Here is a 16,437-nt window from a genome sequence, read left to right as displayed (position 1 = left end):
AGTGGGTCGGCAAAAAATGAATGTCACACGACTTTAATAGGTTATGACCTTTTACTAATCACATTATTCAATGCAAGTGAAATATCTCTGAACTGTTAATTGACATCTATACTCGACCATTGTGATCTAACTACGGGATATTTTTGAACATAAAGTGGTACTGTACTGTGCATATTTATCATATGTACAATGTAATGTATTAGATATTAATATGCAAGGACAGACCATTTATCTGTTTATAATTTCAAAACTATCTATTTGTCTTTCAATTCACATCACACCAGTTGCAATCTCCTTGACTTAGTCCCCTGTTAATGTTAAGTTTTTTAAACGACAAAATAGTGAAGCTGTGAATTTATAGCAACTAACAAGGAACAAATGAAATCATTCAATCTGATGTACAGACATGTTTATTACTAATATACACATTTAAAATAATACACAAATTCTTACAAGTTTAAAATGGTTTCAAATATATACAGAGAAATTATCATATGTGTGTGGTATGGTACATTTCATTCATATTACGAGATCTAAAATACAGTAAGAGAACCAATTATCAGATTACATTGGATACAAAAAATTTGATTTAAATGCTTTGCCAAAAATATTTATTTGTGTGTCATAAAAATACACTGAAATTGTTTAAATACAAGACACAATCACTACTAGTATTATACAGAAGGGTTATTTTAAAAGCAAGCACATTCTTCTGTTCAGATTACATCTGTTGATATGATACCAAGCTTTGGAAATAGCTGCAATCTCGACAATTGTTTGAAAAATTAGCAATGAAACTCAGGAATTCAAAAGGCGTAAAATGAGAAAATCAAACTAGAAGGGTTCTGACCCAAATATTTATCGGTAGTTTGAGTTTCAGAGATGATTTGTTTGTGCTTCTCAGCACATTGCAGTCCTTGTGGTTTGTAATGACAATTGTTTGTGGTTTGTAATGACAATTGTTTGTGGAAGCAACAGTCCATACATGCGGCAATGGTCAATACAATGTTCACTGGACTGCAAAATACCCTGGATGTATCTATTTTATTTTTGTGTTTAAAATGCAGGCATGCAATAATAATATCATCCAGGAATCTTATTCCCTCTTTCAATTGGGTAGCTACAAAATATTTTGACAATATATCCAACTTTTGAGTGAATTAGTACACAGTATTCCATTTCCAATAGAATTTTGGGCATAATTTTTACAATTGAATATCAATAATACCCATGGTAATCTGCTTTGAATGTCATCTTCTACAGAAACAAATAATTTTCAGAGTAAAAGACTAATATTAATTCATGTTAATAATTCATATTCAATTCAAAATACTAACCTGAAAAAACATCAGTATTTCAACTATACTGTTTCCCTTGAAATCTATTTTGGCATCCAAATCATTGACAAATAAAATTTTAGCAAGATATTTTTTCCTTGCTGTATCGAGTTAATAAGAAATCAAAGGAGGTTTCATTAATTCTAACTAAAAATAAAACTACAGGAGGCAAAATAGGCTGTACTTTCGGGTATCCTGGCAAGTGAGACACTAAGAAAGAAATTATAGTATGCTAAAATTTGGACATACATGATGCTTTGATAAAATAGACACCTGACTTATGTTATCAATTAAACCACTTTAAAAATGTTACACATTGCAGACACAGACAGTTTAATCAGTTAGCTGTGACACTGACATATACAAAAAGATTGCATAATAAATATATTAAAAGTAGTTGAGGCTTACTTTTAAAAAAATGTTTTGCTTAGGGGTGTGGAAATAAAAAAAAATAAAAAATTTAAAAACGCATTTAGACTACTACAGTACCAGGGAATACCGGTAATACTATATTTATGATTCCTCTTCCAGACCCATTTCTTTAAATTGCTGCAGTAGAGAATATATACTGCAATGATCCTTGGTTTGGCCATATTTAGATTTAAGTTCATTGAAATCACTGCCAAGTTCATCATTTATTTCTGTAGATATTGCTACTTCCTGTTTAACATCTCTTGTCACTTCCTGTGAAGATAACCATTAGGATAATTACATGAACTATTTTACATGAGACAAATCACGAGTACTACACTACACTACACTACACCACTCACCTTTTTGCATACTACCCACTATGCACTGCTTTACACTACATAACAGTACACTGCATAACACTACACTGCACTACAACTACACTGCACTGCACTGCACTGCACTACACTACACTACACTACACTTAACTACAACTGCACTGGACTACACTAAATTACATTACAACTGCACTGCACTGCACTGCACTGCGCTGCATTGCACTATACTACACTACACTACACTACACTACACTACACTACACTACACTACACTACACTACACTACACTACAACTACAACTACACTACATCTACACTGCACTGCACTACACTACACTACACAACTACACTGCACTGCACTGCACTACACTACACTGCACTGCACTGCACTGCACTGCACTGCACTACACTACACTACACTACATTACACTACACTACACTACACAACTACACTGCACTGCACTGCACTACACTACACTACACTACACAACTACTCTGCACTGCACTACACTGCACAGCACAGCACTACACTGCACCACACATTTTACAACTCTTTCCAGTAGATAATACATGGGATAGTACCTGGACTATGTCTGTTTTTTCATGAAGTCTTTGAGTTGCATTTTCTTCTTTGTGATTACTACAATATGGCACACTTGCAACAAGATCAAACCGTGTCATTGAGGTATGTGCATGTGAAGCAGCAACTGAAATACGAGCCTGAAAAAAAATACCCATTAAATAAAAGAACATAGTAGTCTTACTATTGTTGTAATAGACAGAAGTCACTGGTATATTAAGTGCTATATCCATGATAGCGATAAACTGACCACAGCATACAAAGCACATTTGCTGACATTCTGCACAACTGAAAAAATATCATGCATGTTTTGGGGTGGGTCAAATCAGACCAAATTATATCAGAAAACTGTATTTATTTTGTTATTGTTTGTACTGAATTACAACACGCATCATTTTATTTATTGGGTACTAGCAAACTATTTTTTTATACCGGCTATATTTTAATTCAGAGTGGAATTCAGTCTTTATTTATAAAGTAACAGTGTTTTCCCCAGGTCAATGCCCAAACATGACTGCTAATTTGCATATTTAATTTGTTAAAGTATTAATTAAATTCAAACAGGTATTTCAGTGGCCAACCATGTTTAAACTGTCATAATTAAAGGGCATAGTGAGCTTAGTATGTCGTCCACCCACACTATCTAGAAATTATCAAAAAATAAAGTCTGACATTAAAGTTATGTCAAATGAGGCGACTCACCGTAATATGATCAAAAAGGTGAAATGTAGTTGAACTGGTTGCTGTGGTAACAGTACATGAATAATCTGATTTAGTGAGAGTACCTGATGAGGACAAGTCATTAATAAATTTAATATTATAGTGCTACACTGCAGATGAACAAGTGATTGCATAACATAGTCCCTGTCAGTTTCCAAGTTTAAGAAATATATAAAGTTGGAACATGAACAGTCAGAGAATGCCTGAGGTATGGCTCCAATTGGCTGTACTTGACATTTACCATGGTCTACAAGTGTCAGTATGTTCTATATAGCATAGACTATAGCTGTACTTGACATTTACCATGGTCTACAAGTGTCAGTATGTTCTATATAGTATAGACTATAGCTGTACTTGACATTTACCATGGTCTACAAGTGTCAGTATGTTCTATATAGTATAGACTATAGCTGTACTTGACATTTACCATGGTCTACAAGTGTCAGTATGATCTATATAGTATAGACTATGGCTGTACTTGACATTTACCATGGTCTACAAGTGTCAGTATGTTCTATATAGTATAGACTATAGCTGTACTTGACATTTACCATGGTCTACAAGTGTCAGTATGTTCTATATAGTATAGACTATAGCTGTACTTGACATTTACCATGGTCTACAAGTGTCAGTATGTTCTATATAGTATAGACTATAGCTGTACTTGACATTTACCATGGTCTACAAGTGTCAGTATGTTCTATATAGTATAGACTATAGCTGTACTTGACATTTACCATGGTCTACAAGTGTCAGTATGTTCTATATAGTATAGACTATAGCTGTACTTGACATTTACCATGGTCTACAAGTGTCAGTATGTTCTATATAGTATAGACTATAGCTGTACTTGACATTTACCATGGTCTACAAGTGTCAGTATGTTCTATATAGCATAGACTATAGCTGTACTTGACATTTACCATGGTCTACAAGTGTCAGTATGTTCTATATAGCATAGACTATAGCTGTACTTGACATTTACCATGGTCTACAAGTGTCAGTATGATCTATATAGTATAGACTATGGCTGTACTTGACATTTACCATGGTCTACAAGTGTCAGTATGTTCTATATAGTATAGACTATAGCTGTACTTGACATTTACCATGGTCTACAAGTGTCAGTATGTTCTATATAGTATAGACTATAGCTGTACTTGACATTTACCATGGTCTACAAGTGTCAGTATGTTCTATATAGTATAGACTATAGCTGTACTTGACATTTACCATGGTCTACAAGTGTCAGTATGTTCTATATAGTATAGACTATAGCTGTACTTGACATTTACCATGGTCTACAAGTGTCAGTATGTTCTATATAGTATAGACTATAGCTGTACTTGACATTTACCATGGTCTACAAGTGTCAGTATGTTCTATATAGTATAGACTATAGCTGTACTTGACATTTACCATGGTCTACAAGTGTCAGTATGTTCTATATAGTATAGACTATAGCTGTACTTGACATTTACCATGGTCTACAAGTGTCAGTATGTTCTATATAGCATAGACTATAGCTGTACTTGACATTTACCATGGTCTACAAGTGTCAGTATGTTCTATATAGCATAGACTATAGCTGTACTTGACATTTACCATGGTCTATAGAACAGTATGTTCTATATAGTATAGACTATGGCTGTACTTGACATTTACCATGGTCTACAAGTGTCAGTATGTTCTATATAGTATAGACTATAGCTGTACTTGACATTTACCATGGTCTACAAGTGTCAGTATGTTCTATATAGTATAGACTATAGCTGTACTTGACATTTACCATGGTCTACAAGTGTCAGTATGTTCTATATAGTATAGACTATAGCTGTACTTGACATTTACCATGGTCTACAAGTGTCAGTATGTTCTATATAGTATAGACTATAGCTGTACTTGACATTTACCATGGTCTACAAGTGTCAGTATGTTCTATATAGTATAGACTATAGCTGTACTTGACATTTACCATGGTCTAAAAGTGTCAGTATGTTCTATATAGCATAGACTATAGCTGTACTTGACATTTACCATGGTCTACAAGTGTCAGTATGTTCTATATAGCATAGACTATCGCTGTACTTGACATTTACCATGGTCTACAAGTGTCAGTATGTTCTATATAGTATAGACTATAGCTGTACTTGACATTTACCATGGTCTACAAGTGTCAGTATGTTCTATATAGCATAGACTATAGCTGTACTTGACATTTACCATGGTCTACAAGTGTCAGTATGATCTATATAGTATAGACTATGGCTGTACTTGACATTTACCATGGTCTACAAGTGTCAGTATGTTCTATATAGTATAGACTATAGCTGTACTTGACATTTACCATGGTCTACAAGTGTCAGTATGTTCTATATAGTATAGACTATAGCTGTACTTGACATTTACCATGGTCTACAAGTGTCAGTATGTTCTATATAGTATAGACTATAGCTGTACTTGACATTTACCATGGTCTACAAGTGTCAGTATGTTCTATATAGTATAGACTATAGCTGTACTTGACATTTACCATGGTCTACAAGTGTCAGTATGTTCTATATAGTATAGACTATAGCTGTACTTGACATTTACCATGGTCTACAAGTGTCAGTATGTTCTATATAGTATAGACTATAGCTGTACTTGACATTTACCATGGTCTACAAGTGTCAGTATGTTCTATATAGCATAGACTATAGCTGTACTTGACATTTACCATGGTCTACAAGTGTCAGTATGTTCTATATAGCATAGACTATAGCTGTACTTGACATTTACCATGGTCTATAGAACAGTATGTTCTATATAGTGTAGACTATGGCTGTACTTGACATTTACCATGGTCTACAAGTGTCAGTATGTTCTATATAGTATAGACTATAGCTGTACTTGACATTTACCATGGTCTACAAGTGTCAGTATGTTCTATATAGTATAGACTATAGCTGTACTTGACATTTACCATGGTCTACAAGTGTCAGTATGTTCTATATAGTATAGACTATAGCTGTACTTGACATTTACCATGGTCTACAAGTGTCAGTATGTTCTATATAGTATAGACTATAGCTGTACTTGACATTTACCATGGTCTACAAGTGTCAGTATGTTCTATATAGTATAGACTATAGCTGTACTTGACATTTACCATGGTCTAAAAGTGTCAGTATGTTCTATATAGCATAGACTATAGCTGTACTTGACATTTACCATGGTCTACAAGTGTCAGTATGTTCTATATAGCATAGACTATCGCTGTACTTGACATTTACCATGGTCTACAAGTGTCAGTATGTTCTATATAGTATAGACTATAGCTGTACTTGACATTTACCATGGTCTACAAGTGTCAGTATGTTCTATATAGCATAGACTATAGCTGTACTTGACATTTACCATGGTCTACAAGTGTCAGTATGATCTATATAGTATAGACTATGGCTGTACTTGACATTTACCATGGTCTACAAGTGTCAGTATGTTCTATATAGTATAGACTATAGCTGTACTTGACATTTACCATGGTCTACAAGTGTCAGTATGTTCTATATAGTATAGACTATAGCTGTACTTGACATTTACCATGGTCTACAAGTGTCAGTATGTTCTATATAGCATAGACTATAGCTGTACTTGACATTTACCATGGTCTACAAGTGTCAGTATGTTCTATATAGTATAGACTATAGCTGTACTTGACATTTACCATGGTCTACAAGTGTCAGTATGTTCTATATAGTATAGACTATAGCTGTACTTGACATTTACCACGGTCTTCAAGTGTCAGTATGTTCTATATAGTATAGACTATAGCTGCACTTGACATTTACCATGGTCTACAAGTGTCAGTATGTTCTATATAGTATAGACTATAGCTGTACTTGACATTTACCATGGTCTACAAGTGTCAGTATGTTCTACATACCTGGAACCCATTGTAGTTGGCTGTGGCTTACATCTACTACAAGACCATCCTTATTTTTCAGATACATAGCACCTTTCATTCCATATCTGCAGATATGAGAAAAGAGATATGATAAAGTATATTACTAAAACACAAAAGATACTAAATAAAATGTTTACACAGATGATATGATACACAGACTACCCAGTGGTTTCACAGATGACACGCAGGCCATCCAAAGATTTTAGGGATGACTGGCAACATAGGATTATACACATAATGGTGTACAAACTACCCAGTAGTTTCAGAGATGGTGTACAAACTACCCAGTAGTTTCAGAGATGGTGAACAAACTACCCAGTAGTTTCAGAGATGGTGTACAAACTACCCCGTAGTTTCAGAGATGGTGAACAAACTACCCAGTAGTTTCAGAGATGGTGAACAAACTACCCAGTAGTTTCAGAGATGGTGTACAAACTACCCAGTAGTTTCAGAGATGGTGAACAAACTACCCAGTAGTTTCAGAGATGGTGTACAAACTACCCAGTAGTTTCAGAGATGGTGAACAAACTACCCAGTAGTTTCAGAGATGGTGTACAAACTACCCAGTAGTTTCAGAGATGGTGAACAAACTACCCAGTAGTTTCAGAGATGGTGTACAAACTACCCAGTAGTTTCAGAGATGGTGAACAAACTACCCAGTAGTTTCAGAGATGGTGTACAAACTACCCAGTAGTTTCAGAGATGGTGTACAAACTACCCAGTAGTTTCAGAGATGGTGTACAAACTACCCAGTAGTTTCAGAGATGGTGTACAAACTACCCAGTAGTTTCAGAGATGGTGTACAAACTACCCAGTAGTTTCAGAGATGGTGTACAAACTACCCAGTAGTTTCAGAGATGGTGAACAAACTACCCAGTAGTTTCAGAGATGGTGAACAAACTACCCAGTAGTTTCAGAGATGGTGAACAAACTACCCAGTAGTTTCAGAGATGGTGTACAAACTACCCAGTAGTTTCAGAGATGGTGTACAAACTACCCAGTAGTTTCAGAGATGGTGAACAAACTACCCAGTAGTTTCAGAGATGGTGAACAAACTACCCAGTAGTTTCAGAGATGGTGTACAAACTACCCAGTAGTTTCAGAGATGGTGAACAAACTACCCAGTAGTTTCAGAGATGGTGAACAAACTACCCAGTAGTTTCAGAGATGGTGAACAAACTACCCAGTAGTTTCAGAGATGGTGAACAAACTACCCAGTAGTTTCAGAGATGGTGAACAAACTACCCAGTAGTTTCAGAGATGGTGTACAAACTACCCAGTAGTTTCAGAGATGGTGAACAAACCACCCAGTAGTTTCAGAGATGGTGAACAAACTACCCAGTAGTTTCAGAGATGGTGTACAAACTACCCAGTAGTTTCAGAGATGGTGAACAAACTACCCAGTAGTTTGAGAGATGGTGAACAAAATACCCAGTAGTTTCAGAGATGGTGTACAAACTACCCAATGGTTTCAGAGAGTATGCACAGACCACCAATCACTTTTAAATATGACTACATGTAATGTAAATTCAGTATTCAGTATTACACGATACCTTGGTATAAACACTAAAACTCCATTAGTTCTGAGTCCAAATATAACAGCATCCACCACACAACTCTCATCCGTGTTTGGATCTCTGTCTTTGAAATACAATGCTTGGAATAATTCCTGAGATGCCCTTTGTGCATGCTGGGCAGCCTAGAGGAAAACACACTGATGGTTATATGTCAGAAACAGTTTTAATAATAAATCACAGAAATGCTAAAAACATGATTGATTAGAGATTTGTTTTTTTATTTTTCATTGAAAATGAATTTTGTGAACTCAAGTTGAGGGATAAATAAACATTCTTACTCTATTTTTATGATTGATATGGTCGCACAAATCTTGTAGTTCTTTGTTTCCTAGCAACAGATTCTCTTCATCTTCTTTGATAGCAGCCATCAGAAGTCGATGAACCTGCGCAGTTGATAATAATTTATTCAGACTTTACTCTCCTGACAAAAATGAGATCTTAGGCAATGACAGTATGGCTTAAAATTTCCCCAAATCCACACTCAATACAAATATATCTTAATACAAACCAGAATAAATAATGAAAATTTGATTCACTTGAGCAATAAAGTAATATTTTTAGAAAGAAATTATCAAAATTCTACTTGTCTACATTAGGCGCACGAAAAGAGATTTGTTTCTGTGCATGAGAGAGCATTCTTTTTATTGCCATGAAAATTTTTTTCTTTCATTTCTACTATATTCTTAAAAAATGTGTGACACTCACATTTCAAGTTGATAAGCATGCTGATCAAAAACAAATCTATTTTTTGGGGGCCTAATATTGTCTAAGATACTAACAATAATATCGGCATATCTTCTGATTGGTGATGTGAAATGGGTGTATCTATCTAAAGCCAAACCTGTGAAAAAAATAGATTATTGAACATCTGACAGTGAGAATAATAAAATTCATTCATTCGTAAAAACCTGTATGAATGTGTTGGAAAGTGTTACAAACTCATTTGATCATTATCCTGTGTATCATCTTAACATCACATTCATTCATTTCTTTGCATGCATCGGACAGAACGACAATGTCACATGACTGAAATAGAAATCATATTCAAAGCTTTTTTTTCTTTTTTACCTCAGACTGAATTAGAATCAATGCAAATAATTGGGCAGGTACACAAACTTTTTGCGGACATTTATATCTCACTAAATTAAAAATACTTGCAAGAAAAGATGTACAATAATCACTTTAAGTAGGACCAGACAAGCCACTAATAATTGGTCTCCCAGCAAAGGTTATACCAAAGATAGCACAAAAGTATGAACCCAGGCAGTACAGGATTGCATTGACCTCAGTTACATACATGTAATGCCATAATGGTATAACTGATAATGACCTACCATAATGATATAACTGATAATGACCTACCATAATGGTATAACTGATAATGACCTTCCATAACTGATAATGACCTACCATAATGCTACAACTGATAATGACCTACCGTAATAGTATAACTGATAACAACCTTCCATAACTGATAATGACATACCATAATGGTTTAACTGATAATGGCCTACCATAATGATATAACTGATAATGACCTTCCATAACTGATAATGGTCTACCATAACTGTATAACTGATAATGACCTACCATAATGGTATAACTGATAACAACCTTCCATAATGGTATAACTGATAATGACCTTCCATAACTGATAATGACCTACCATAGTGGTATAACTGATAATGACCTACCATAATGGTAAAACTGATCTCTAGAAAGACTACCAGTTGAAAAATACAAAGCGTTAGACATTGCGTAAGTTGCAAGTGTTCTCAGTAATTTGTTGAATATAGGATTCTTTTCATCCACACAGCGATCCAGGGAGTCAGCCAGGTTTTTATTTGTACTCGTATCCACCGAGAAACCCTTAGACTTGGCACAGTATAGAAGATTCTCAAAGTGTTCTTGTCGAGGCAAGGGATGATGTCGTAACTGTAGAAGAATAGAGAAATTTGTGAATACTAGTTTGTATTGTGTGAACCTCATATAGTTGAAAGCTGATTTAATTACCTCATTTGCATAACATAATGTTATGTGCTGTATCTTGTGGATAATGACCTAATTAGTGAAAATACAACACTTGTGCAAAACAATATTTTCAGTTACTGTGGTTTAACAAGAGTCTTGAATCTTTAGTAAAATACTACAACCATTGCCCAGTATGCTTTCAGGTTCAAATTTTGTGTAAAATAAAACAAATATGTTTTACATGTATCATGTTGGGCCTATATTGAACACAAAGCCACCAAAAATGAAATATATAGTTTTCCAATATTTACTGAAGACCAGCTTGTAACAGAATAACTTTGAATACCAAAGAAAACTTTCAAACATTTCCCATATTAAAATTAAAAAAAATGTTCATCCAGCCAATGATACCGGGGTAAATTAAGACCATTTGGTCCAAAATCAAACAAGAAATGCTAAAAAACAATTAAGCATAACATATAGCATGAAAAGCATTTAAAAAGTTTGTCGTTCATTATAAAATCGACTGAATACTTACAAGTGCAAAGCTTGGAAATGCTTCTGTGATTTTCTTTGCAACCCAGTGATTTGCAAATATCATACACTCGGCTATAGTCTCGTGTATTTCTAGTGCCTACAAAGAGTAAAGAATACATCAATTTCAGCTGTTGCATAAAACCTGTAAATTCACAAGAATTACATTGATTATTGCACTCAACTGGATGCATTATGACTTACCAATATGTAAGCAAATCAAAGACAGGATACAATAGAAGGGCTTGAGACTTGTAATCAAATCATTTTCTTGTATATTTGTTATTCCTTATTCCATATATAATGAATGGAATGACTAAACTGATAATGACCTGCCTACAATAGAGGCAAATCACATATTGACCTGTTTCAGATGGCTAGTTTTGAACCAAGTGGCTACATTTCACTCTTACCTGGTGTGCAAATCACATTGATGGTGATGACTAAACTGATAACGACCTGCCTACAATAGCGGCAAATCACATATTGACCTGTTTCAGATGCCTAGCTTAGAATCAAGTGGCTACATTTCACTCTTGCCTGATTTGCAAATCACATTGATGGTGATGACTAAACTGATAATGACCTGCCTACAGTAGCGGCAAATCACATATTGACCTGTTTCAGATGCCTAGCTTAGAATCAAGTGGCTACATTTCACTCTTGCCTGATTTGCAAACCACATTGATGGTGATGACTAAACTGATAATGACCTGCCTACAATAGAGACAACTCACATATTGACCTGTTTCAGATGCCTAGCTTAGAATCAAGTGGCTATATTTCACTCTTGCCTGATGTGCAAATCACATTGATGGTGATGACTAAACTGATAATGGCCTGTCTACAATAGAGACAAATACCATATTGACCTGTTTCAGATGCCTTGTTTAGAACCAAATGGCTGCATTTCACTCTTGCCTGATTTGCAAATCACATTGATGGTGATGACTAAACTGATAATGACCTGTCTACAATAGAGGCAAATCACATATTGACCTGTTTCAGATGGCTAGTTTTGAACCAAGTGGCTACATTTCACTCTTGCCTGATGTGCAAATCACATTGATGGTGATGACTAAATTGATAATGACCTGCCTACAATAGAGGCAAATCACATATTGATCTGTTTCAGATGCCTAGCTTAGAACCAAGTGGCTACATTTCACTCTTACCTGATGTGCAAATCACATTGATGGTGATGACTAAACTGATAATGACCTGCCTACAATAGAGACAAATCACATATTGACCTACACTGTAATGAATACATGTAAAGGCTAAACAAATAACGACTTACACCTTCACCACCACCCACCCACCACAATGCCACTAAATAATGAAATAATACAATATAAAAACTGGACTTGTATCCTACCTGTTTTGGTACTAAATCTTGTATGTCTTTCTTATCACTCAGCTGCACTTGGATTTCAAGTCCTTCTAACTGTACCGCTCCACCAGACTCTCGTTTTGATTTCAAATGTCTTGCTATGCTCATCAGAGTACTAATACTAAAATTCAGTTCTCGTAACCTACAAATGCAATAAATAAACACTTATTACTGCATTATGTAACACCAGAGGTACATTACTTGGGGTTTGCAACGCGCATAGTACTGTATGGTGACATCATGCCAAGATCCCATTCAAGTCTCATCTCGTAGATATCGAGACTGGTGCTACAACCTTCTGACATGACATAGGCGGTTTGTAATAAAACAATAAAACATGTATTACCACATTCATAGTGAAAACATGTAATACATCGAAAATGTACAGAAAATATAGTTATTGTAATCCGTTATATCGTGAGCAGCTATTTTAATCCACCTGGACATCCCAGTATCCTAGTTACCTAGGGCATGCGCATTCGCCTTTTTCTGAGTTGGAACGCTTATGTGAGAGCGAGATTGTAACGGGATCTTGGTATAATGTCACTGTAGTTGCAAACCCCAAGTAATGTACCTCTGGTAACAAACATATTTTGACATTTAAAGATGTCCTTATATCAGACATACTCATAAACCTGCATAACATTTACAAGCATGTACAAATCTTGAGATGTGAAGTTAAATTCCAAATTTATAGAAATTTATAAAACATATACCCTGGAAGACGTTACCACTTCATTCAAATAAGAAGAAATATGCTTTCATTGGTTATAGAAGATATTTAGCAATGCATATTACCCATGAGTCTTTGCAGGTTTCCTTCAATCACTGACTGATTTAATGCCATGTATGGCTTTACGTGTTGTGATTGGTCAAGATGTGTCTATTACCCATGAGTCTTTGCAGGTTTCCTTCAATCACTGACTGATTTAATGCTATGTATGGCTTTACGTGTTGTGATTGGTCAAGATGAGCCTATTACCCATGAGTCTTTGCAGGTTTCCTTCAATCACTGACTGATTTATGCTATGTTTGGCTTTACGTGTTGTGATTGGTCAAGATGTGCCTATTACCCACAAGTCTTTGCAAGTTTCCTTCAATCACTGACTGATTTAATGCTATGTTTGGCTTTACGTGTTGTGATTGGTCAAGATGAGCCTATTACCCATGAGACTTTGCAGGTTTCCGTCAATCACTGACTCATTTAATGCTATGTATGGCTTTACGTGTTGTGATTGATCAAGATGTGCCTATTACCCATGAGTCTTTGCAGGTTTCCTTCAATCACTGACTGATTTAATGTTATGTATGGCTTTATGTGTTGTGATTGGTCAAGATGTGCCTATTACCCATGAGTCTTTGCAGGTTTCTTTCAATCACTGACTGATTTAATGTTATGTATGGCTTTACGTGTTGTGATTGGTCAAGATGTGCCTATTACCCATGAGTCTTTGCAGGTTTCCTTCAATCACTGACTGATTTAATGCTATGTATGGCTTTATGTGTTGTGATTGGTCAAGATGAGCCTATTACCCATGAGACTTTGCAGGTTTCCGTCAATCACTGACTCATTTAATGCTATGTATGGCTTTACGTGTTGTGATTGATCAAGTTGTGTCTATTACCCATGAGTCTTTGCAGGTTTCCTTCAATCACTGACTGATTTAATGCTATGTATGGCTTTACGTGTTGTGATTGGTCAAGATGAGCCTATTACCCATGAGTCTTTGCAGGTTTCCTTCAATCACTGACTGATTTATGCTATGTTTGGCTTTACGTGTTGTGATTGGTCAAGATGTGCCTATTACCCACAAGTCTTTGCAAGTTTCCTTCAATCACTGACTGATTTAATGCTATGTTTGGCTTTACGTGTTGTGATTGGTCAAGATGAGCCTATTACCCATGAGACTTTGCAGGTTTCCGTCAATCACTGACTCATTTAATGCTATGTATGGCTTTACGTGTTGTGATTGGTCAAGATGAGCCTATTACCCATGAGTCTTTGCAGGTTTCCTTCAATCACTGACTGATTTATGCTATGTTTGGCTTTACGTGTTGTGATTGGTCAAGATGTGCCTATTACCCACAAGTCTTTGCAAGTTTCCTTCAATCACTGACTGATTTAATGTTATGTTTGGCTTTACGTGTTGTGATTGGTCAAGATGAGCCTATTACCCATGAGACTTTGCAGGTTTCCGTCAATCACTGACTCATTTAATGCTATGTATGGCTTTACGTGTTGTGATTGATCAAGATGTGCCTATTACCCATGAGTCTTTGCAGGTTTCCTTCAATCACTGACTGATTTAATGTTATGTATGGCTTTACGTGTTGTGATTGATCAAGATGTGCCTATTACCCATGAGTCTTTGCAGGTTTCCTTCAATCACTGACTGATTTAATGTTATGTATGGCTTTATGTGTTGTGATTGGTCAAGATGTGCCTATTACCCATGAGTCTTTGCAGGTTTCTTTCAATCACTGACTGATTTAATGTTATGTATGGCTTTACGTGTTGTGATTGGTCAAGATGTGCCTATTACCCATGAGTCTTTGCAGGTTTCCTTCAATCACTGACTGATTTAATGCTATGTATGGCTTTATGTGTTGTGATTGGTCAAGATGAGCCTATTACCCATGAGACTTTGCAGGTTTCCGTCAATCACTGACTCATTTAATGCTATGTATGGCTTTACGTGTTGTGATTGATCAAGATGTGTCTATTACCCATGAGTCTTTGCAGGTTTCCTTCAATCACTGACTGATTTAATGCTATGTATGGCTTTACGTGTTGTGATTGGTCAAGATGAGCCTATTACCCATGAGTCTTTGCAGGTTTCCTTCAATCACTGACTGATTTATGCTATGTTTGGCTTTACGTGTTGTGATTGGTCAAGATGTGCCTATTACCCACAAGTCTTTGCAAGTTTCCTTCAATCACTGACTGATTTAATGCTATGTTTGGCTTTACGTGTTGTGATTGGTCAAGATGAGCCTATTACCCATGAGACTTTGCAGGTTTCCGTCAATCACTGACTCATTTAATGCTATGTATGGCTTTACGTGTTGTGATTGATCAAGATGTGCCTATTACCCATGAGTCTTTGCAGGTTTCCTTCAATCACTGACTGATTTAATGTTATGTATGGCTTTACGTGTTGTGATTGATCAAGATGTGCCTATTACCCACAAGTCTTTGCAAGTTTCCTTCAATCACTGACTGATTTAATGCTATGTTTGGCTTTACGTGTTGTGATTGGTCAAGATGAGCCTATTACCCATGAGACTTTGCAGGTTTCCGTCAATCACTGACTCATTTAATGCTATGTATGGCTTTACGTGTTGTGATTGGTCAAGATGAGCCTATTACCCATGAGTCTTTGCAGGTTTCCTTCAATCACTGACTGATTTATGCTATGTTTGGCTTTACGTGTTGTGATTGGTCAAGATGTGCCTATTACCCACAAGTCTTTGCAAGTTTCCTTCAATCACTGACTGATTTAATGTTATGTTTGGCTTTACGTGTTGTGATTGGTCAAGATGAGCCTATTACCCATGAGACTTTGCAGGTTTCCGTCAATCACTGACTCATTTAATGCTATGTATGGCTTTACGTGTTGTGATTGAT

At 35.8% G+C, this 16,437-nt stretch overlaps 1 protein-coding gene across 2 annotated transcripts in view; it reads right to left on the bottom strand.

Moving 5' to 3' along the window:
- Positions 1 to 392: 392 nt before the first annotated feature.
- The window catches only part of LOC100375431 (DIS3-like exonuclease 1), a 39,390-nt gene continuing 23,345 nt past the window's right edge, over positions 393 to 16,437 (bottom strand). For both annotated transcript variants that reach the window (XM_085507105.1, XM_085507104.1), the window contains exons 15-24: positions 12,795 to 12,951; positions 11,421 to 11,516; positions 10,606 to 10,846; positions 9,691 to 9,752; positions 9,190 to 9,294; positions 8,888 to 9,033; positions 7,314 to 7,399; positions 3,368 to 3,450; positions 2,668 to 2,805; positions 393 to 2,021 (exon numbers count right to left, since the gene is read on the bottom strand). In XM_085507105.1, the coding sequence (XP_085363231.1) occupies positions 1,851 to 2,021; positions 2,668 to 2,805; positions 3,368 to 3,450; positions 7,314 to 7,399; positions 8,888 to 9,033; positions 9,190 to 9,294; positions 9,691 to 9,752; positions 10,606 to 10,846; positions 11,421 to 11,516; positions 12,795 to 12,951 (1,285 nt within the window). In that variant the 3' untranslated portion in view covers positions 393 to 1,850. The remainder of the gene's footprint in view (positions 2,022 to 2,667; positions 2,806 to 3,367; positions 3,451 to 7,313; positions 7,400 to 8,887; positions 9,034 to 9,189; positions 9,295 to 9,690; positions 9,753 to 10,605; positions 10,847 to 11,420; positions 11,517 to 12,794; positions 12,952 to 16,437) is intronic.

Source organism: Saccoglossus kowalevskii, chromosome 13, assembly GCF_978046115.1.
Source record: "Saccoglossus kowalevskii chromosome 13, keSacKowa6.1, whole genome shotgun sequence".
NCBI classification, from domain to species: Eukaryota; Metazoa; Hemichordata; class Enteropneusta; family Harrimaniidae; genus Saccoglossus; species Saccoglossus kowalevskii.
This window is presented reverse-complemented; position numbering and strand designations above follow the sequence as displayed.